The sequence below is a fragment of the Crinia signifera genome, chromosome 7 (assembly GCF_055691185.1).
Source record: "Crinia signifera chromosome 7, ASM5569118v1, whole genome shotgun sequence".
Lineage (NCBI taxonomy): Eukaryota > Metazoa > Chordata > Amphibia > Anura > Myobatrachidae > Crinia > Crinia signifera.
In genome coordinates this window covers 28,551,016-28,575,222 of record NC_139223.1, presented here as the reverse complement: position 1 = coordinate 28,575,222, position 24,207 = coordinate 28,551,016, and the positions used below count along the sequence as shown (strand labels likewise).

The following is a 24,207-nucleotide window of genomic DNA, read 5'->3' as shown; positions in this document are numbered from 1 at the left end:
ATGTGTGTGTTTATTTACTATTGTAGGTCTTGGTTGATGCCAAAACATCACGAGTACACAATGTGCCTCAGCAGACTCACCTCATTGGCTGCAGCAGCCATAGGAGTCGGGTGGTTGACAGAGTCTCCCAGGGCAATGGCTAGCCTTAAGTCTTTCTGGATGTACTTCAGATAGAAGTCTGGCTTGAAATTCCCCTGTAGGATATCTGCAAAGAGACCACAGTGGTTAGGATGGGCCTCTGGACCAGATTTAAAAAGCTCAGAAGCCTTTCAAGTTGTTCTTTGGAAATGCAGCAGAACATTCGGCTTTAACGCGCACATTTCACGCCCTTTGGGGCATAACTAAATGTTATTCAGCCGAGGCTTCATCACAGAAAGACTTCAGCCCTTACTTTGGCACTTCTGGTCCAGAAAGATGCTGGCGAGCTGCCCTTGATTCAGAATGTCCAGCAAGGTCTGTTGAGACTGACCGGTCACCTGGGCTAAGGTCATGCCCTCGGCTATTGTGGCCATAAAGCTTCCTTGAACCATGTTGAGAATCAGCATCATCCTTGCTGCGTTACCCACTTCCCCTAGGACAAACAAAAGACACAAGTGAGATCAGATTCATCCTTTAACCGTCTATGTATAGTATCAGCTCATCAACTAAGAAGAATCTGGGGACGTCAGTAAGCTATAAATTCCCACTGATCACATGGGTTGCTTTTATTAATGCTAAATTAAATATTGGGACCCTGCTCCTCCCACTATATAACTTTCTACATAACTGTGGCTTTCTGCTGCACCCAATTCCTCTCCTCACATGTCACCTCCCTGTCATATGCAGCCCTGTCCTCACTGACATCACTCATCTCCTGATATACTCTGTGCTGCTGAGGACTCCTCCCACTATATAACTGTCTGTGGCTCCCTGCTGCCTCCATTCCCCTCCTCACATGTTACTTCCCCGTCATATGCAGCCCTGTCCTCACTGACATCACTCATCTCCTGATATACTCTGCGCTGCTTGGGTACTCTGCTCCTTTCACTATATAAAACTCAGTCCCTGGCTGCCGCCACTCCCCTCCTCACATCCTGTCACTGCAACATTTTGATGATCGGACGGGTCTACCCCGACAGATATTGGGACATAAGTGATACTGTATCACAGCTCTGCCCTCATTACCGAGAAAGAAGGAGGTTTTCCCCATGGCCTGGAAGCAGCTGCTGCAGTCCTCATAGACTCCATGATCTCCAGCCGCCAAGATCATCAACATCCCGTCATTGGATAACTGCTGGTTACCAGACACAGGGGCTTCCAGAAAACGCCCACCCCGGGACACAATAACCTAAAAGCAGCAGAGGACAGGTATAAAGGTGCATTGTGAAATAGAGGAACATATAAACAATGGGAGATAGACACACATTGTATTGCAACATTCCACAGCCAAGCAGGACGATATGGAAGATAATGGGATTACAATGGACAAAGAAAGAGTAATCTAGAATACATATAAGGTCGATCCATTCTCACAAGTGACGCTAACACACATGCACCAGAGAGCTGATGTCACAGCCATCTGTAAATGCTGGGAAGCCTACAACCATTACCTGCGCTACCTCCATCACTGTTTCTGCATCCACCGTGGACATATCCACGTAACACTTTCCTGGACGGATACCTTGCAACACCCCGCTGGGTCCCAACACCAACTGAGAGGAGAAACAGAACAAGTTTATGGTATAGATTGCATCCTGCCTGATAACTCCTCACATACTGAGGCAGCCATTTTGTAAGTTAAACCACTCTATCATATGGTCCCATTAGCTCCTAGTGTCTGCATTCCCAGCTCACAAATGGCTGCTTTCACTGTAAGTCATAGGCAAACACTGATAGAACTGAGCTCAACACCTCCTGGACATTCTGAAACCGAGATTTATGTCTTACCTGTTAAATCTCTTTCTTCGAGGACGTCAGGGGCCACAGGGATTACATTGGGTAGAGAGTGAGGTCACGACCTTTCCAGCACCAGAAAGGATAAAACTTCTGGACTGCCCAGAGACAGCCCTGGCTCCTCCCTCCTCTACCCCGCCTCCTAGGCTAGCTTACTTTCAGTTTTTCCCAAAGCCAGGCAGGAGACAAGATAGAAGGAAGAGAAACCCATACAGTAACACATTCAACCAATATATGTGTGTGTGGTTGCTCAACAGAGAAACCATAACTGTGACATGTGTAAGTACCTCAACAAAGGAACTTTTAACTAAGTTCACTCAACGGAGGAACTATGAACTTCAATACCATGAAGCAGGCGCGGCAGGGAGGGATCCCTGTGGCCCCTGACGTCCTCGAAGAAAGAGATTTAACAGGTAAGACATAAATCTCGGTTTCTTCTGCGGTAGACGTCAGGGGCCAGAGGGATTACATTGGGATGTCCTAAAGCAGCCACCTAAGGGTGGGGACGCGCCTGTGCCGCGGCCAATATATTCTGGCCGAATGCCGAGTTCTGAGAGGCAAACATAACAAACGCAAAAAAGCGTAAGAAATCGTTGGCAGACGACCAAGTTGCCGCCTTGCCAAGTTGCTCTGCCGTTGCACCACCTGTAAAAGCCCGAAACACACCCACAGATGTAGTGGAATGAGCCCGTACCCCTGCAAGAACGGGGAGTGAGGTGAACAAGGAATCCTGCTTGATAAACGACCGCAGATATCGGCTGGCAATAGTCTGCATGGTAGCAGACCAGCCCCTCTTATGAATTCTCTAGTGGATAAAGAGAGAGTCAGATGGCCAAAGTATTACAGCGTGATGTACATAGACGTGCAAAGCACAGACCATCTCCAGTTGCTTGCTGCCCAGGAGAGACCGCCGGCCTACAAAGGGCAGGGATCACTATCTCCTGGATGACCTGAAATTCAGGAACCACCTTGTGAGGTGTAAAGTAACGTTTCAAAGAATCCGTTGTATGAGAATGAAAGACTATGAAAGGCGATTGACCTAACAGAGCCTACCGGGCAGACACCCAGCAGCAACGGTCAACAGGAAAACCGTTGTCCCAGTTAGCCTGTAAAGAGCCCTAAAGGGCCCAAAGAATCAGAGAAAGATTTTATCAAACCACCATGTTTGTAACAACCAGAGGTTGGATCTGCAGGACCCCCTGCAAGAATGAGCGGAGATCATACCACAGAGCTCATAGGCTGTGGAATACAATGGAGAGAGCCGAGCCCTGTTGCTTTAAAGAAACAGGCGGAGGCCAGCCCCCACTACTTCTACCGAAAGGACAAAACCCTAGACAAACGGTAAATTCTGGGATTGAATTCAATCCCATGGCTTTTAATAAGGTTGTCTTAACAGCCCTGTGAGCAGTTCTGGCCGCAGAGGCAGACAGATAAGAGAGACCCCTAACAGGGTTCACAGATCCGAGAACCAGATTCTCCTGGATTAAGGTGCCCCCACCTCCACTTTTAATGTACAAATTACTTTGAGGAGGAGCAAAAATGGGGAAAAGCCTACCTCCGAACGAATAGCCACTGGACTGACATAACAGAGCGTGGACTCTGTAACCTGCAGGGTCTCGAGACCTGGACACATACAGGGTGACCTGGTAAATGTGACGCAAAGCCATCAATCCACCATTGGTCCACCCCAATGGCCTACCAACCACAGGAACACCTCCGAAGGGAGGGTCCATCTGCCGGTATAGTTTTGCCAACAAGGCCGGGATCTTGCGCTGCACCCATTGGAAGCGGGAGGCCTAAGCCTTCAGCACCTGGTATTCCCAGATGGTCTCCCATCTAAGTACTAACCAGGCCTGACCCTGCTTGGCTTCCAAGATCAGACGAGATTAGGCGTGTTCAGGGTGGTGTGGCCGTAGGCTCATAGCCAGGCCCACTCAGAGTGTCACCCTAGTGGTTGGTAAAAAACCACCCTTTTTGCATCACCCGACTGGACCTGCACAGGGTGACCTAGAAACCAAGGTTCTACCTTGCAGAAATCCCACAGGACTGTCTTTTTCACTTAGGTTTCAAGACAGAAGCATCTTTTCCATAATAGCATTATCCAGTCTATGCCTTAAGATGTACTGTTGCGTGTATAAAACACGGATTTACCAAAAGGATCAGTTTTGGTTATAATGTATGTGTATGTAGATACATTAGAAAACAAACAAACAGGAAACTATATTGAACTGCTGTTTGAATGTAAGAAGCGAGAATGCTGGCCCAGCACCGCTATATATATCCACATATATATATATATATTTTGTGTATGTACATGTATATATACACACATATATATATACACATATACACACATGTACATACACAAATGCCCATAAACCTAAACATATGCATTCATGTACCCCTATACAATAGGTCGTACAGATTAAGAGGCAACATATTGGTATATAGCATATGGTGGCGCTGAAATGAACAAGGCCGTCAACATTGGCAACCAGTAAAACTTCTACCAACGTGAGATTGCGTCCCTGAAGGGATGCATAGTCAAGGCCATATTAGCTTTTAATTATAAAAGCTACAGCCAGTGTTACTCCGCTAACATAACTTAAAGGAGAACCATAAGAAATGACAAACCGAATTGTTTGTGGGAGAAAACGGGAGTACCTGGAGTAATCCCACGCAATTACGGGGAGAATATACATAAACTCCACACAGTTAGGGTAATGGCGTTGTTTGAATGGAACCCATGTTATCTACAACAGCTGGTGTTCCCATGTGATCTCAAACGAGATTGGGCATATCCAGTGTGGTATGAATATAGATTGACATCAGTGCCGTGAGGTAGTAATGTTAACCATTACACAGTTCGTACTGCACCTCCACAGCTGCATCTCCCAAAAATGCTACCCCGCTGGGGTGCAAGGCTACTAGAGGTCTGGAGGAATACTAAGTCAAATTATCTCAAATGTGCGATCTGCATGCTACATGCATGTGATCCTAATGTAAATCCGACTACATAGTCAGATCCCACACTGGATTGTATTGTGCGTACACACCACAACCAGCTCTGTATGTGACAGTGCAATGTTCCAACTTCCAATGACCAGGAATACCGAAGGTTATCCTGTGGAGAAATTACACTTCAGAGTCCACCGTTGGTGACGTTTGCCATATTGCCCTGTCAGAACATGAAATAACCCCTGTATTGTGGGGACTGAATCCTTATAGCCGTGCGCCTTGTCTACTTAAGAGACGGGAGCGTTGCTGATTGAGCTATTGCTCTATTAGGGTAAAACAGGCCTGGACTATGTTCCGACAGGGTTTAAAAGTTAGCAGAGGTGTCTTACACTCATGCCCCTTTCAGACCGCACTTTTAAAACGGTAAATTGCCGTTTTTTTACCGTTTTAAAACGGTAATGTGTGCGGTCTGAAAGGTCCAGTCCCACTTAACCGGTTAGAAAATGCCGTTTTTTCTAACCGGTTAAAATGCAGGGTCCTACCCGTTTCTGAACCGGTATTTTAGCGCAAAAATCGGCTCAGAAACGGTATTTAGGACCCAGCCAATGAGCTGGGTCCTAAATTCAGCACAGTGAATACTTAATGAGCGCTCATTAAGTATTCACAGCACTGGAGCCCCCCCCGCGCGTGTCGACACCCCCCGCGCGCGTGCCGACGCCCCCCGCGTGTCGACCCCCCCGCGCGTGTCGGCGCCCCCCCCCCCCCCCCTGTCGACTTACCCCGTGCCGGTATCTCCGTTGTGGTTCCCGGCACTGCAGCTCAGTATGCTCGGAAAGCACTTATGAAAAAAGTGTCTTTCAGAAAATGGCTGCCCCCCATACGGAAGACAGTTTTTTTAAACAGGGTTTCCTATGGGGCAGCCATTTTCTGGAAGACACTTTTTTCATAAGTGCTTTCCGAGCATACTGAGCTGCAGTCCACAATGGAGGTACCGGCACGGGGTAAGTCGACACGGGGGGGGGGGGGGGGGGGGGCGCCGACACGCGGGGTGGGGTGGCGTCGACATGCGCGGGGGGCGTCGACATGCTCTCGGTCGACACGCGAGGGGGGGGGGGAGCTGCACGGAGGGGAGGGCTGAAGGCTGCACTGGCTTTGACCCTGTATTTGGAAAGTTTCCAAAAACGGGTCTGCCAGTGTCAAAAAATCGGCACTTAAACGGTAATATACCGTTTAAGTGCTGCGGTGTGAAAGGGGTTTTATCTGGCAGACCCGTTTTTGGAAACGTTTCCAAATACAGGGTCAAAGCCAGTTATGCGGTCTGAAAGCAGCATCAGTGTCTGGACCAGAACTGTAATGGCTGCACACACTGTGATTTCTAATTGACTTGCTATGGAAAACTTTGCTAACTCATGAGTTAGTAACATACAAGTCATGCTCTCTGCATTAGACACTGCTGCCCTTGCCTTTGATTAATGGAGTGACCTCTGTGTCACTCTGATAGCAGGGTATAAGACTTCCTGCTGTCCTCTGTATGTGACAGTGCAATGTTACCCTCAGTATCTGTGCATTAGAGAGTAAGGCAGTGACCTCTGTGTCACTCTGATAGCAGGGTATAAGACGTCCTGCTGTCCTCTGTATGACCTAGCTGGCAGCAAACTGTCCCCCCATAAACTGTAATCTGAGAACACAGTATCTTTCTGGAAGAAAGCAAGAAGGGTTTTTTATTTTGTCAGCCAGCAGATACACATTGCACATTTAGAGGCTTATTGCAGAAATCTAACGATCTCTATGTCACAGAGGAAAAATACATCAGGGAAGGCAGCAGAGACCTGCCTCAGATGACAGTGTAAACTGAGTTATACACTTTCCACCTGACAATATATACACTACACACACACACACAGGGAGAGAGAGTAGGTATAGGTAACCAGAGATAGAATTACTGGATAAGGGAGACAGTATAAGGAGATGAGCTGCCACAGGCCAATCAACAACACCATGGTATATAACACAGGAGTGATATGACCTAATTTACATACAGCCCAATACTGTCCCACTATGCTCTAAACCCCACTGTCTGATCACAGAACCTGGGGGAGCAGCTGCATTCAATATGCAGTTAATCAGGACAAGCTTGAGCACAGCCCTGGCATTAGTAGTCAGGAGCCTCCAGCAGCGTGCAATGGTGGCAAGTATGTTAAAATGACCGCCAGAACCGCGTGATAGCTGGGAAAGTACCATGGACTCCGTCCTTACAATGGCGTCCCTTTTTGAAAGGGTAGCCGTGCCATCAGACTATACTCTTATGCCCAGGCTGGCCGGTGGTACTTGGGCCAGCCTTGCAATGTGTGCAGCACACCAATATAGGAGTTCCTGTGTCACTATCGCTGTCCTCTAAGATTGTACAAGAGGCAGCTAAACTGGTACAGCTAACACCTATACTTCTGACATGCAGTGATGGTGTTAACACAGTTATGAGACATAGCACAATGCAAATAATAAAGTGGCACTGAGCTCCGCAAAGCACAAAGGCCGGCAGGAGCATAAAGTACTGTACCCTGTGCTCCAGTAGGAGAGGTACAGGTGGGATTTGCCCATATGGCCCAGCAGTGAAGAGATGGAACTCCAGACTGGCAGAGAGCTCTCTGTGTCCTTCTTACACGTGCAGCAGGCAGGCAGGAAGAGATCAGGGCTGGAAACCCCGTGGGTACATCCTAGCTCCTGTCTCCGGGAGAGGGGCTGTGTGAGGAGAGGCTCCCTTCCCCCTACTAGCAAATGGCCACCGGGATTTCATGACTCATGCGGCGTCGGTAAAATGGCGGGGATCCGGCGCTTGCCGGGCGGCCCCGCATACCGACGCCGCTGCCCACACTCAAAGTCTCCCTGGTGGTCCAGCGGGTCAGGGTGCACACCTAGTGAAAGGCGGCGTTCTGGCCGCTTGCTAGTGCAGCCCGGCGATCCCCCCCACCGGGCTGCTCAGCCGCTATAACTGCGTGCGCATTCGCACTCCCGGCGGGGAGCGCGTTACCTGAAAGCGGTTGTCACCGCTGATGTCCCGGTTCCCGTCGCGGCTGTGCTCTCCAGTGCTTCAAAGCCAGCCGAACACCTCCGCTTGTGGGAGCCACGTGGGTGGTGTTGGGCTGCCGGGTCCCGGGTGATGGAGCGCAGTGCCGGGGTCTAACAGACCCCCGGCGCTGCTGCTCTGTCACTGACCAATAGTCAGTGTAAAAATAAGAATAAAAAAAAAAAATTAAAAACGAAGTTTAAGCTGCTTTAACAGCAGCCCTTTCAAAATGCGTGTTGGCTCCTGCCAGCACAATCAAAACTGAAAGTAAGCTAGCCTAGGAGGCGGGGTAGAGGAGGGAGGAGCCAGGGCTGTCTCTGGGCAGTCCAGAAGTTTTATCCTTTCTGGTGCTGGAAAGGTCGTGACCTCACTCTCTACCCAATGTAATCCCTCTGGCCCCTGACGTCTACCGCAGAAGAAAAATGACTAGGAGATTCCTCACCCCTCCAATGCAGGCTATGGACCTCTCCTGACGCTGATCTTGGGGAACCAATCCTCACAGGCTCCCAAACCCACCTCTGTCACCAAATCAATGCCCTAATATGGCCTACAACTCAGGATTCCTCTTTCCATAGCCCCCCCATTCGCCCTCATCAACATTTACACTGTCTCCCAATCACACTGCCTTGGGTGTGACATAGGTATCCATCCCCATCCCCTCCCTCACCCGCTTTATTCCTCTTACAGTCATGTCACATACACCTTCCAAATATTGCCAGAATATGCCCCACTCTTACATCCAAAATGCTCTCACCTACTCTCACTCAAATTATACTACCCACACTAATACACCCTCACACCTCACCTACTCCCACCTATACTACCCTCACCTGTACCACCCTCACACCTCCCCTACTCCTCCTATACTACCCACACTAATACACCCACACACCTCCCCTACTCCCCACACTAATACACCCTCCCACCTCCCCTACTCCTCCTATACTACCCACACTAATACACCCTCACACCTCCGCTACTCCCACCTGTACTACCCACACTAATACACCCTCACACCTCCGCTACTCCCACCTGTACTACCCCACACTAATACACCCTCACACCTATCCCTACTCCCACCAATACTACCCACATTAATACACCCTCACACCTCCCCTACTCCCACCTATACTACCCACACTGGTACACCCTCACACCTCTCCTACTCCCAGCTATACTACCCACACTAATACACCCTCACGCCTCCCCTACTCCCAGCTATACTACCTACACTAATACACCCTCGCGCCTCCCCTACTCCCAGCTTTACTACCCACACTAATACACCGTCACACCTCCCCTACTCCCACCTATACTACCCACACTAATACACCCTCACGCCTCCCCTACTCCCAGCTATACTACCCACACTAATACACCCTCACGCCTCCCCTACTCCCAGCTATACTACCTACACTAATACACCCTCGCGCCTCCCCTACTCCCACCTATACTACCCACACTAATACACCCTCACGCCTCCCCTACTCCCAGCTATACTACCTACACTAATACACCCTCGCGCCTCCCCTACTCCCAGCTATACTACCCACACTAATACACCCTCACACCTCCGCTACTCCCACCTGTACTACCCCACACTAATACACCCTCACACCTCCCCTACTCCCACCAATACTACCCACACTAATACACCGTCACACCTCCCCTACTCCCACCTATACTACCCACACTAATACACCCTCACGCCTCCCCTACTCCCAGCTATACTACCCACACTAATACACCCTCACGCCTCCCCTACTCCCAGGTATACTACCTACACTAATACACCCTCGCGCCTCCCCTACTCCCAGCTATACTACCCACACTAATACACCCTCACACCTCCCCTACTCCCACCTGTACTACCCACACACCTCCCCTACTCCCACCTATACTACCCACACTAATAAACACTCGCACCTCCCCTACTCCCACCTATACTACACACACTAATACACCCTCACACCTCCCCTACTCCCACCTATACTCCCCACACTAATACACCATCACACCTACCCTACTCCCACCAATACTACCCACACTAATACACCATCACACCTACCCTACTCCCACCTATACTACCCACACTAATACACCCACGCGCCTCCCCTACTCCCAGCTATACTACCCACACTAATACACCCACGCGCCTCCCCTACTCCCAGCTATACTACCTACACTAATACACCCTCGCGCCTCCCCTACTCCCACATATACTACCCACACTATCACACCTCCCCTACTCCCACCTGTACTACCCCACACTAATACACCCTCCCACCTCCCCTACTCCCACCAATACTACCCACACTAATACACCCTCCCACCTCCCCTACTCCCACCTATACTACCCACACTAATACACCCTCACACCTCCCGTACTCCCACCTGTACTACCCACACTAATACACCCTCCCACCTATACTACACACACTAATACACCCTCCCACCTCCCTACTCCCACCTATACTCCCCACACTAATACACCCTCACACCTCCCCTACTCCCACCTATACTCCCCACACTAATACACCCTCGCGCCTCCCCTACTCCCACCTACACTAATACACCCTCACACCTCCCGTACTCCCACCTGTACTTCCCACACTAATACACCCTCCCACCTCCCCTACTCCCATCTGTACTACCCACACTAATACACCCTCCCACCTCCCACCTATACTACCCACACTGGTACACCCTCACACCTCCCCCTGTACTACCCACACTAATACACCCTCACACCTCTCCTACTCCCACCTATACTACCCACACTAATACACCCTCACACCTCTCCTACTCCCAGCTATACTACCTACACCTATATACCATCACACCTCCCCTACTCCCACCTATACTACCCACACTAATACACCCTCACACCTGTACTACCCACACTAATACACCCTCACACCTCCCCTACTCCCACCTCTACTACCCACACTAATACACCCTCACACCTCTCCTACTCCTACCTATACTACCCACACCAATATACCATGACACCTACACTACTCCCACCTATACTACCCACACTAATACACCATCACACCTACCAATATTACCCACACTAATATACACTGACACCGTCTTTTGAAATTATACAATGGCAGATATGACATCAACGCACATCTTTAGCTGCTTTGGGATCTGCCACGCAAGCGAACGTGATGTCACAGGTGGAGACCACTTCTGCTGGAGTCCGGCCCAGGTGAGCCCCTTCCTGGATGAACAAGTCACACTGCAAGGATGAAGAGAGAAGAATGAGACGAGAGCAGCACCTGCGGCCCACCATATACTAATCAGCCAAGTGAAGGTAAAGTCCAACTTATTTACTGCGCGGTTAAACAAATTGTCTTTACCTTTCTGTTCTCATCTTGATCCCACACTTCACTGTCATTTCCTCCAGACGTTTTCTATTTTAGAGATATAATGGAAATGCATTTTCTCAGGGCTGCTTTCTGAGCAACAAAAATATGAAGCCAGAATTTAGCCCATCTTACATTGAGACAAAGGATGCTGCAGTGATTCCAATGAAGTATGAGATCACACGTGAAGCAGTACATACAGCCGGTATCACATGCATGTGACAAGGCCGGCAGGATTAATGCCACCAGTATGAGAGCAGCCTCTTTTAAAACGACAGAACTGCATTGTGTGTTTTCTTTAGCCTATTGTATAATACAGGGAGTTCAAAAAGTTCCTCTGCAGTGACCGAACGCTGAGCAAGTATCCTCCCAGAACATCTGTGCTGATATGACAACATAACTTTATTGACACGAAACAAGCTGTTGCAAAAGAGCCACTGGTGGCTCAGATTCCACACTGACTTTGGGGTTTATTCTGGTTCACTCTTTCTGGCAAATTCCTTCTCAAAAGGACAAAACCATGTGCACTGCAGGTGGGGCAGATGTAACATGTGCAGAGAGAGTTAGATTTGGGTGGGGTTTTACTTCAAAGTGAGATCTATATTGCAGTGTAAAAATAAAGCAGCCAGTATTTTCCCTGCACAGAAACATAATAACTCACCCAAATCTAACTCTCTCTGCACATGTTACATCTGCCCCACCTGAGTGCAGCATGGTTTTGTCCATTTAAGAAGGAATTTGCCAGAAGGAGTGAACCAGAATAACCCCCTTTGTCCCTCAAATGACGGATCTGCAGCCAGGAACCCACTCACTGAGGAAGGGACTTTCTGAACTCCCTGTATAATTATATAACATGTTCTGTGTGAAATATATAAAGTACGGAGATTCTGAATTACACATATACCAAAATGTAAATGGTCTACAGTATCCACCCAGTTCGTTACCTTCTCAGCAGTCCTGTTCCATACAGTCACTGTGTGCCCCATCTTCAGCAGGTTGGACACTATCCCACTTCCCATTAGCCCTAAGCCGAGGAAACCGATCCTAACCAAAGGAGAGAAGACAGGATATAACACAGACCTCTCTCTATAACGGCTCCGCAGCACGTTTCCAGCTATCTACCGCCATGACTGCCAAGTCTGCGCAGGGCTCTGGGCGTTAGCCTAGTACCATGTGACATGAGCAATTGTTTAGTTGCAGGGGACATACTTTTTGTCTGTGGGAGTGATGCTGCCGTTAATGGCTGTGCTGTCTGCTGCCTGGATGGACGTAGAGCCAGAGTCCTGGATATAGAAAGAGCATTGTTACCAATACACATCAGACGGGACTGGTACTACTTTAGAAGCCTACAATGACATATGCAAAAGGGGGGTGGGGGTACTCACCTCCTCGGACACTTTCAGCCGCTTGCTGATTGCTTGGTACGTGACACTGGGCTGAATACAAGAGTCATAATTAGGGACAGGTAAAATATGATCTTCCAAACCACACCCCACTGACCACCTGCAGCGTGATGGAACAATTTGGTTTCATTGAATTACTTCCAAGTTTTACAACCAAATGCAACGTATTAGTCATAATGGCCATTAACAATTGGATAGGCTTTCAATCTCTCACACACACACACACACACACACACACACACACACACACCCTCCTCTCTTATGTAGATATAGCTGCAGAAGAAGTATAGCTTTTGCTTCAGAGGGCATTTCCTTTCAACTATGTATGGGTGTGGATAATGGTGAAAAAGCAGATACTGCAGTCATTTGAGACGCTGAGAGGTCACTGGCCGCCAGTTACTGTATATTCGGTTATCACTACCATAACCTGTGAGGACAGCATGGGGTATTTTGGTGAGGATTACTGCAGGTTTTGTCCATGTAGATTATTCGGGTGCACAGGATTAAATATACTCTTATTACACACACACACACACACTACACTTTCTCTTTAATCACCAGACAGAAATACATTAGATCAGCAGAAAGTTGGAAAGAAGAATACAGGACTAAGCAGAAGTGGTGTAACAGTCCCAGCTTAAGGACGCTTGGCCTATGGAGGGGGGATGGACGGCAACCCCACCACATAACAGCAGGAAGCTCTATGGACACTAGACTTCCTGCTGGTGTTATCATGTATCATGCTGCGGTTGGCCAAAAATGATAGCACGTACAGCACTTGTTGTACAATAAGCTCTGAGACCGTTTGTCACAGCGATCAATGTCTGCCCCTGTCTGACAACTGTGGCTTAGCAGTGATCACTGGACCATTACACCAACAGTTAATAAACACTCTGCTGATCTGGACAAAACCGAACCGGTGTGATAAAATGTCCGATTCTGTATAGTTATACTAAATACTCCTAGGAGAAGTGAATCTGTCAAAATAGGTGTGAAAATTGGCAAGCAAACATCATTATTCATCAAAATGACCTGTAATGTTACCTTCTACATGCATATTTTTTTTTTACACTTTATTTGAATGTATATAACAAATGTGAGCGATGCTGGTATTTAGCTGATATTTTGCGCATCTCAAAGGGTTACAGGCCTTTTCTATCAAACGCATGGTCTTTTATTTTAAGAAAAAAGGGAAGAACAGTGCCCATCTAAAAAGGGCTCTCTGGATAAAACCACCCCACACAGTTTGTTTTGTGTTTGACCAGAGGAGGGAGCTAGAGCAATTCTAGTACCTTTTTCAGCACCATCTCCGTGCCTAGTGTTCTGTGACTGTGCATCAGCCAGCTGTCACCTGCTGTATCTTCCTGCAGTGGGAAACAAAATCACATTGATCAGGCTACCGGTTACCATCACCGCGAGGAATCACTACAGTACATAGAGACCAGTCGCCTAGGACCCGCAACATACAGATGTGCTGAGCGCAGTAAGAAAGGCGGAACCAGCTGAAGAGTGAGATTCCCCCTCACCTGCTCCGGCCAGGATGGCAAGCTCTTCATAGTAACCTCTTGTAGCACTGCCCCCTAACCCCATAAGGTTTATACAAATATATAGCATATATATCTCCAACAGAAGAGACTCTCATGCCTTTATTGCAGCATTGAGCTCATGTAGAACGCAAGCCTTTCCTCAATCAGCTAGTACACCACTGGCCAGATCTGGGCACACAGACAGGAACGCATGCAAACTCTCTGGGCTGCATGCAGAAGTGTAATGGCGACCTGGATCCCCTTGGTACAGACGGTCAGTGGCATTTGTACACATTGCGACTGGACTAGAACATTAGCGCCTTTATAAGGCATCTCTAGGACTACATTACAGTCCGGTTCTTAAAAAGGCACTGACAAGATGGAACTGTAAGGGAACTAATAATAAATCTTAATACTTGAAGCAGTCTTAACATCTCAGAATGTATGGACCCCGATATCTGTGCTTCTCTCCCACTGGGCAGGAGTGATGTCCATTGGAGGTCACTGGGATTGACGGAAGTAAAACAATTGGTTGCATCCATGTAATCTGATGTCATATCAGGAAGCTGACAACAGTGGGTTTAAGGTTCAAGAACGGCAAATGCCGTTTCCAGACGAACAGCCCGGAGTAGTGTGACGGTAACAGTTTCAACATGGATGGGTCTCAGCGCAGCCACCTGGGTGTTCCGTGGCACAAGTCCAAACATGCCACGAAAAGCGTCCCCCTGTGATGTTGGGAGAAGCTTTGGAAACATATGTAGTTGTCATGCTGGAGTTGGTTTAGTAAAATACCGGCATCTCAACTAATGTGGGCAGACTGGCGCCGGAACTCAAACAGACTGCTGGCATTGAAATCCCAACTGCTGAGTAACCATGGTAGGCACGGGTGGTGGGGCAACGAGGACTTATGCGGGGTACACACAAGGACAACCCGCTCACGATGACTCGGGAGGGGGGGGGTCGTTTCATGACCAGCTCACGATGTGCACCGGGAGCGGGTCCGATCCGATGATGACCCACACCCGGGAGTATGGTCGTTCTTCAGATCCTACCTGCTGCAGGTAGGATCTGAATAACGACCGACCGACCCGCGGGGCCACGCATCGGATCAGTATCAGTCCACACAAGGACCCAATCACCACACAATCTACATCCAATCGGTCAGAATTGGATCTAGATCGATGGGATCAGACCCTTGTCGTCCTGTTGTGTTACCCAGCATAAGGGCTAGGATGTGTGTGTGTGTGGGGGGGGGGGGGGGGGCGCGCCACTTGGAAGGGGGTGTGGTGTACGGGCGGTTAGTGTCAGGGGTGGGAAGGGAGAGTTGGGTATAATTTCCTGCCAGGATTCCCTCCTTCGGGATGCCAGTGTCTGTATCATGACCACCGATCATCCTGATGTATCCCATGTGAGAGGTGAGCTCTTAATCTAGCACCATCTTCCCACAAATAAGTACTGGATTGAACACCTCCCATAGCGTTTAATGCAGCGGTTGTCTGGCTGGCCACGGTTTAGTGGTAAGAGATCTTAGCCAATCACACAGGGCCATCAGTACTTTGTGCACACAGATCCTGATATCTTTGTACAGTGAGCAAGAACGGCCCTTCCTTTAGGGTTAGACAAGAAACCACATACAGGAAATAAAGTGTCAATCATACTGGCCCCTCCCCCCAAAAAAAGTAAGAAAATAAAATCAAAATGGACTGGTTTTGTTTTGGGTACACGTACACATTCCCATGGGGTGTCTTCCACAACCTCCTGCAAAAGTAACTGATCATATTTCTATGGGCGTTGGGCTTCTGACACCAAGTGCAGTGAGGCTATGGCTGCTAGCCATGACAGGTGAATAATTAGATGGTTACTGTGCGCAGACGCAGCCAGAGAATCGCACACAAGCCGAGCTGGAGGAAACAGCAGTACAGAAGCTCACAGGGAAGGCGGGGTGGGGGCTTGGGGTAAAGGTCAGTAAATTATGGGGTCAGGGAGCTTGGCTAAAGTACTCTCCGGGAATAGAGGGGGGTGGGGCGGCTAAAGGTGAGTTAAGTGTGTGTGGGGTTGTCAGGAAGCCTCCCAGATGCACACATAGGGAAGGGGGTGAGCTAAAGTTTAGTAAATAACATCAGTCCCCAACTTCATCTTTATGATCAATTCAACTTTTTCGGATATCTTGACGGAATTGGATGGTCGATATCAGGACTTTCCGACACCCGATTGTTGGTGCTTTGAATACTAACAGTCAAAGCCGGTGAAAACAGCCAGGAATCAGACTGTCGGAACATCCTGACAGTCGGAATCCCAGATTGAATACACCACTAAAGCAGGTATGGATACATGTTACAGGTCTCACAGTGCAGTCATAAAACTTACAATATATAAATATATATGAATGTATATGAATGTATTTAGCTATTTATCAATGTTGCCTATTCTATGCTTCCAGCCATCACCAGGATATGCGCTCTATAACAGAGGTGGAGAGCAGCCGGCGCACCTCTCACACCCAGCTATAACGTAGAACTGGCCCATCAGCCAATAGCACGGGAGCAGTCAGCTGCAGCGTTTACAGGGAGAGCTGCGTTCTCAGTGACTATGAGGCAGACCAGTAATGTCAGGCACACACCCTGCTGTATTGGAACCTCAGGCCATATTCTTCGGTCAGCCTGTAACCCAATCACCCAAACTGTAGTGTGATAACACAGAGGCATAACTGGCAGTGGAGAACCACCTTTCAGTAACCAACATTCGGGGGGGGACCTATTCTGATGGCACATTCCTGGAATGGAGCGGTCAGATGCTAAAAGCACAGAGGTCCAGACATGGCCTCAGGTCTGCTCTTGCATGCTTGCGTGGCCTACCTTCTCGGTCTGGCTGAGCAGGAAGTGCTGGAAGTGAGGGTCATCCCGGGAACGCTGCAACCGAACAGAGAGAGAAACTGAGATGCTTCCCTCTATAGCAGGACAACACTTTTACCACAGCACCAGGGTGAGAGGAGCCAGGAGCTTCCACCAGACAGGAGGGACCGGGGAGCACCGCTCTAGTGTACACGCACCGTCTGCACCAGGACTTGGAGATCTAGTTCTGTAATAGGACTGTGGAACACACAGGCAGCCAGGATAGCGGTGACTGATGTGAGCAGGTAATATGCTCTGCACAGCACCGCGTACAATGTGATGGAAGAAGGTACAGCACTGCGTACAATGTGATGGAAGGTAGCACTGAGCAGTAAACGGTAAGCTGCTCAGTACAGTGTATCCCCATTATGGCAGAGCTGGCCAGTCACCGCACGCATTCCATCCTCTCACATTAAACATTTCCTGTATGTAATAAATGTATGTGGGTCAGGGGTTCCCAAAGTCTGTCCACAAGGCACCCTAAGTGATTTACTGATTCTGGGAGTTTTACTGAAGATTGGATGTTGCCAGCGGCGGACCCAGAGGTGGGGCTGCAGCAAAGTCCAAAACCCACTGCCAGTGAGTCCGTGTGGAATGGCAGTTGCTGTACCCTCCCCTATTTGAACTGGGTACTTGTTTAGTTTCACGGCGGCAGATAAATCGCTTCCCCTTGCGGGGCTCGCTGGGCTCGGCACAGAATACATGTAAAGTAATCCGCGTCCGCTCGCCACACTATATAAAATCAACTCCATGCGTAGTGGATAGTGGGGTTATGAACAGGTACAAAATCGCATGCAATATAGCTGCCGCTGTGAAACTAAGTACCTTGAACTGTACTGCAGCCCCTGCCCTCTGGATGTTGCTATGGGCAACCAATCAGAATCTACTTATTTATAACATTCTAGAAGATAATAGATATAATCTGATTGGTTGCCCATAGCAACATCCCATCTTCTGTTGAACTCCTATCTTTCTAAATAAACACCTAACAGTCCAGGTTTTCATGCTGTTACCCTACTGAGCTTAGTTATAGATAGTGTTCCCTCTAGGCTGTTTTAGAGGGGCGCTACGCCATGCCCGATTTTTAAAGTGCAAAACGCACCCTGCCCCTCTAGCAGTGCCCCGCTAAAAGAGCCTGCCTCTGACCCCGCCGGTGTGACTGGTGAAGCCCAGCACCGCTGTAGATGGCGATGCCCGGTGCTTCCCCGGCAGTGCAGAGACCGCGGAGGGGCCGGGCCCGCCCCCTTTAGTGACAGCGCGGCCCTTTTGTAACATTGGCGGCCCGGGACCGCCCACAACAGTGACGTCGGTGGGCCCGGTCCACCCCCCTTACGCTGCCCCCGTGCAGCAGCCGTCTGCCCACCCGCCACTGTTCCTAGAAGGAACACCAAAGGCCCCCATACACCAAGGCGATTTGGTCCGATTTTGGCCGATTGCGACCAATCGGCCTGTTACATCGGACCAAATTGTCCCTCCCTGACATGCCGTCGGGTCCGATGCGCGGTGCCGTGCGCATTGGACCCGACCACCTGTTCCTCCTGGCTGTGAGGCTAGCGGGAAGCAGGGACGCATGCGATCCATCACAACGGCTCGCAGGCTGTCCGTACACTGCTGCGAGACATCGCAGGCAGTGTATGGGCACCTTAACAGATATAGGAGTTTGAGTGAGGTATTAAGTCACCTGTGCTCAAGCATGAGTTTCCTTAAAATTTAGACTGTAAGGGCATCTTTAGGATACGGTTAGGGAACCTCCCATGTGGGCTAAACCAGTGTCTATGACAATGCAGTGTCAACCAATATACCGACCACATTGTACAGACGTGTCCTTATTTCCCAGACACACAGGCACACGCGCACCAGGGCAAGCTTGTATGTCCATGGACGCAAAGCCAGACCAAGAACTTCTAGAGATTATAGTTATCTACAGAAGCAGCACTGCTTGCTAGGGATACGAATCACCTCCAGCACACCAGGTGTCCTCGGGTCTTAGTGAGTTTGTGGGCTGCGTATTTATACACTTTGGTTCAGCATGCAAAATGGCCGCCACCAGTGTGTATGGAGACCGGTGCAGCTAAGCAGAAGGCAAAGCACATGAACGTCTAAGCACACCGTCTCCTTACCCGGTGTAACGCTTACATAGCGATATTCTGAATACAAAGAGAAGTGCAGCCAATGTGTCCAGTAAGATACAGGTAGTGGAGCAAAACCCAAACACCACAGGATGGGAGGACACCGTGGGGCAGCTGTATCAAGCCATGGGCAAGTACACATGGTGAGCGATAGTGGACCCCCATCTTCCAGGAAAGACATAATGCACGTTAGGGGTGAGGATTACATAGTGCTCCACACTGACCTTGCCTAGAAGACAGGACCCAAATGGTATCAGGAACACGCGTCACACCACAGTACGATCCCCCCCAAGTGCTGAGGGTTATAGTTTCTTACAAAGGCATGCAGGAAACATGATGAAGGGCAACCTGCCAGCCTCCAGTACCCAGTAGTCTAATCACTGACAATACTGCTCTGTTCTATGGACTCCTCACAAGACATACTGTACCAAACCTGACTGACATCACTTCCTGATCTCCTCCTGCAGCCATGCCAACCATAAGCCCAACATCTCTATCCATGACCATACCATCAGTCATATCTAATCGCTTTCAGTGTTCTCTGCATCCACCACCTCTATCAGATGGAGACTACAAGGCTCAACCAATAGCCAATCGAAGTTCCCAACCTGACATCTGTGTTTGTTACCATAAATAATTATTCCACCATCTTCCACAGGCAGATATCTTAACATTCTCTGCTTGTGGTATTGGAGAACTCGATTATGCTATTATCATCCTATGGCAGAGACCCCCATTCCCCCTCCAGATTTGCTGGCTTCTCACCTGCCCAGGTGGTCCAAGGCATAGCAGAAGGACCACTCAACATGGTCCAATAGGGACAATGTTAACTGTGTGCATGCACAGCTTGATTGGTTAAGAGACCCAGGGCCGCCTTACCCAGGATAAACCATGAGTGTGTACCACCGGACTGTCAGAGGGAGCGCCAAACCTTACTTAATTCTCTGGCTGTTCTCGTCTCCAGTGTCTCCAACCTGAAACCCTCTGCCCAATAGTTAGGGCCAATGGGAAATAGCCAACACTACCCAGGAAGGGTGCCCTCACATACCCAGAAGTAGGCAGTTCCAGGCGTTTGTGTAGGAGCAGCGAGTTACCCGCCCACCCACTTAGCAGTGGGAGGACTCTAACAGGTGGGTACTGATATGAGGGAATCCCTAGGGATGTATGACCAGAATCTGTGATCGCCCCTCTATATAATAAAGCAGGCCACTGGTTCCAGGCCAGTAACTGCAGAGCCCTACCACCTCCCTATTCCCTCTCTGTTCAGTATTAATTGATCAGGGTGTTCGTTCCCCAATGTGAAGTGCGGTGCTATATAATGAATATGGTCGGGGTGTGTCACTTCCCAGGTGTTTCCTTCTTGTCCGCTACCTGTATCTCTTACAATAATGGGCAGGAGCATATCACCTGGAGCCACAAGCTAGGCAATGTCCCCCAGCCAGTTGTCCGGTTACTATCCGTGATGCACACTACTGCGCGCCTTAGTCCACCAACACCGTGACAGACAGAATCAGGAGTTACTATGGGCGCAGTACCTACTCTTACCTCACTTGTGGGCGGGGGCCAGCTGAAGCGGGACACTGTTTTCATTGCCAGCTTCTTCAGGGAACTCGGCTGTGGGGAGGTGGTGTCCTAAAAAACCCCAGAATGCAGAACATTAGCCACAGTCACCTCTGTATTCCAGACTCCATGTGTGTAAAATGTGCAGGTCTTCATTAACTTATCAATATAATCCCCCAATACATACAGATATGGCAACAGCTCAGTCACATCACTATATCAGCGTTATACCGGGGGTCATACCGTTATCAGTCACACCACTATATCAGCGTTATACCGGGGGTCATACCGTTATCAGTCCCATCACTATATCAGTGTTATACCGGGGGTCATACCGTTATCAGTCACATCGCTATATCAGTGTAATACCGGGGGTCATACCGTTATCAGTCACGACGCTATATCAGCGTAATACCGGGGGTCATACCGTTATCAGTCACATCACTATATCAGCGTTATACCAGGGGTCATACCGTTATCAGTCACATCACTATATCAGCGTTATACCGGGGGTCATACCGTTATCAGTCCCGTCACTATATCAGCGTTATACCGGGGGTCATACCGTTATCAGTCACATCACTATATCAGCGTTATACCGGGGGTCATACCGTTATCAGTCCCGTCACTATATCAGTGTTATACCGGGGGTCATACCGTTATCAGTCACATCACTATATCAGCGTAATACCGGGGGGTCATACCGTTATCAGTCACATCACTATATCAGCGTTATACCGGGGGTCATACCGTTATCAGTCACATCACTATATCAGCGTTATACCGGGGGTCATACCGTTATCAGTCCCATCACTATATCAGTGTTATACCGGGGGTCATACCGTTATCAGTCACATCACTATATCAGCGTTATACCGGGGGTCATACCGTTATCAGTCCCATCACTATATCAGCGTTATACCGGGGGTCATACCGTTATCAGTCACATTACTATATCAGCGTTATACCGGGGGTCATACCGTTATCAGTCACGTCACTATATCAGCGTAATACCGGGGGTCATACCGTTATCAGTCCCGTCACTATATCAGCGTTATACCGGGGGTCATACCGTTATCAGTCCCGTCACTATATCAGCGTAATACCGGGGGTCATACCGTTATCAGTCACGTCACTATATCAGCGTTTTACCGGGGGTCATACCGTTATCAGTCCCGTCACTATATCAGCGTTATACCGGGGGTCATACCGTTATCAGTCACGTCACTATATCAGCGTAATACCGGGGGTCATACCGTTATCAGTCCCGTCACTATATCAGCGTTATACCGGGGGTCATACCGTTATCAGTCCCGTCACTATATCAGCGTAATACCGGGGGTCATACCGTTATCAGTCCCGTCACTATATCAGCGTTTTACCGGGGGTCATACCGTTATCAGTCACGTCACTATATCAGCGTAATACCGGGGGTCATACCGTTATCAGTCCCATCACTATATTAGCGTAATACCGGGGATCATACCGTTATCAGTCCCATCACTATATCAGCGTTATACCGGGGGGTCATACCGTTGTCACATCACTATATCAGCGTAATACCGGGGGTCATACCGTTATCAGTCCCATCACTATATCAGCGTTATACCGGGGGTCATACCGTTATCAGTCACATCACTATATCAGTGTTATACCGGGGGTCATACCGTTATCAGTCACATCACTATATCAGCGTTATACCGGGGGTCATACCGTTATCAGTCACATCACTATATCAGCGTTATACCGGGGGTCATACCGTTATCAGTCCCATCACTATATCAGTGTTATACCATTATCAGTGACATCAATATACATACACATATATACATACCGGGGATCACACTTATCAGTCAGAGGCATATACCACACACAGACTATAATATACCAGTGTGTACAAATTACTTCCTGCTTTGTACACGAACAGCCCGCGTTCCAATTGTCTATAAGACATTCTATGTTCTGATCATCGGATTCAGACAGCGTCAGGTGAGAGATCCCCTAGGTTACCAACCACAGTCACATTCCTGGTGCAGACGCTCTCACAAAGATCTTTTTTCCAGTTGCGGCATTTGGAGGAACAGACATATGCACTAGGAATCTTACTTTATTTGAAGCAATGTGCATCCATATGCATACACATGGGGCCGCGCCAGCTGCTGTAACCCAGCAAAGTTATCTCATTAACATCTTGTGTATTGGGCCCCATACAGGTGGATTGACGGTGCTGGCAGAAGAGGATTGCACACGCTGGTGTCATTTCCAGTGGTTTTACCAATGGACAGATTGAGAGCCCATTATAATTTAGGATGAAAATTGCGTTCGGCTTCTACTAAATTGCCACACAGAACAAGGAGAATGCAGATGTGCGCCTCTAAATAGGAAACCCTTCTCACCTGCAACAGAACACCCAGGCCTCGGTACTCCCATGTAATTACTGCCAAATATATGGGCCCACCAACGGCGACCAGATGACCTCATCTGCTGGGTCCCTAACACTTGTATTGCGTGTTACAATAGGATGCCCCTGAGCAGCCACACCACCCCAACCCCGGGGCACACATTGCATCAATTCTTTATAACAAAACTCTCACTAGTGTGAGGTCTTGTGTCGGCCTGGGAAGTCTCAGGCTCTGAACTTGAACCTTCAGTGTTAGAAACCTTCCAGATGAGGTCACCTTGCCAAAATGACCAATAAGCACCTCAATGTTACTCTATATTATAATCACTCTGATTCGCAGTGCTTATTAATCAGTGTGCACCTGCATGGTCTCTTCTTATCTGTGCGGAACTACAAGTCTCAGCATAGTAGCGCCTCTCATCAGTATTAGTGTGCAGTCCAAGGCTTACCCCCCATATATTGAAGTACCCAAATTACACAAAGCTGATCACAACTGACAAGACTGAATGCAACAAGACATGGCAGCGGGCGTTACATAATTACCAATAGGAAGGAACCATACAGGTTTAGTGACCACACCCATATCCTAAAACATTATCTGTTGTCTCCATCTACTGGAAGTCTCGGGAGTTACACACCTTGTCCTCCTTGGGCGGCCTTCCACGTTTGCGTGGACTCTGATCATTGGGCTTCTTCTGGGCCTTCTTAGTGCCAGGGGTTGAGGCCTTCTTGCGTTCCCCGGTGGCCTTCTTAGTCTTCCCTTCCCCTTTCTTGCCTTTGTCATCACCGGCATTCTGTGACATGGTAGAGAGAAACATTGGCTGTCACCGGGTTCCATAGTAACAGAGAGAAACCGTGACCAATGCTACATCAAGGATATGGACACAAAGACCAAGTCATTTCCGGAATATGCCTGCGCTATATAATGTTAATCATTGATTTCAGAAGCCCAGCACAATACACTCAAAC

At 48.8% G+C, this 24,207-nt stretch overlaps 1 protein-coding gene and 1 pseudogene across 6 annotated transcripts in view; both read right to left on the bottom strand.

Annotated features, from left to right (window-relative positions):
* Window positions 1-24,207, bottom strand: part of LOC146019988 (cytokine-like nuclear factor N-PAC) — a 39,117-nt gene that overhangs the window by 2,518 nt on the left and 12,392 nt on the right. For 2 of the 6 annotated variants that reach the window (XM_083152713.1, XM_083152708.1), the window contains exons 5-17: window positions 23,877-24,032; window positions 20,823-20,909; window positions 17,113-17,166; window positions 14,024-14,095; window positions 12,714-12,764; window positions 12,538-12,611; window positions 12,273-12,372; window positions 11,323-11,376; window positions 11,091-11,201; window positions 1,590-1,691; window positions 1,165-1,327; window positions 392-571; window positions 81-205 (exon numbers count right to left, since the gene is read on the bottom strand). In XM_083152713.1, coding sequence (XP_083008839.1) covers window positions 81-205; window positions 392-571; window positions 1,165-1,327; window positions 1,590-1,691; window positions 11,091-11,201; window positions 11,323-11,376; window positions 12,273-12,372; window positions 12,538-12,611; window positions 12,714-12,764; window positions 14,024-14,095; window positions 17,113-17,166; window positions 20,823-20,909; window positions 23,877-24,032 — 1,329 coding nt within the window. The remainder of the gene's footprint in view (window positions 1-80; window positions 206-391; window positions 572-1,164; window positions 1,328-1,589; window positions 1,692-11,090; window positions 11,202-11,322; window positions 11,377-12,272; window positions 12,373-12,537; window positions 12,612-12,713; window positions 12,765-14,023; window positions 14,096-17,112; window positions 17,167-20,822; window positions 20,910-23,876; window positions 24,033-24,207) is intronic. The other 4 variants (XM_083152710.1, XM_083152709.1, XM_083152712.1 and 1 more) reach the window with 4 other exon arrangements.
* LOC146024725 (5S ribosomal RNA) lies at window positions 3,732-3,850 on the bottom strand (annotated as a pseudogene).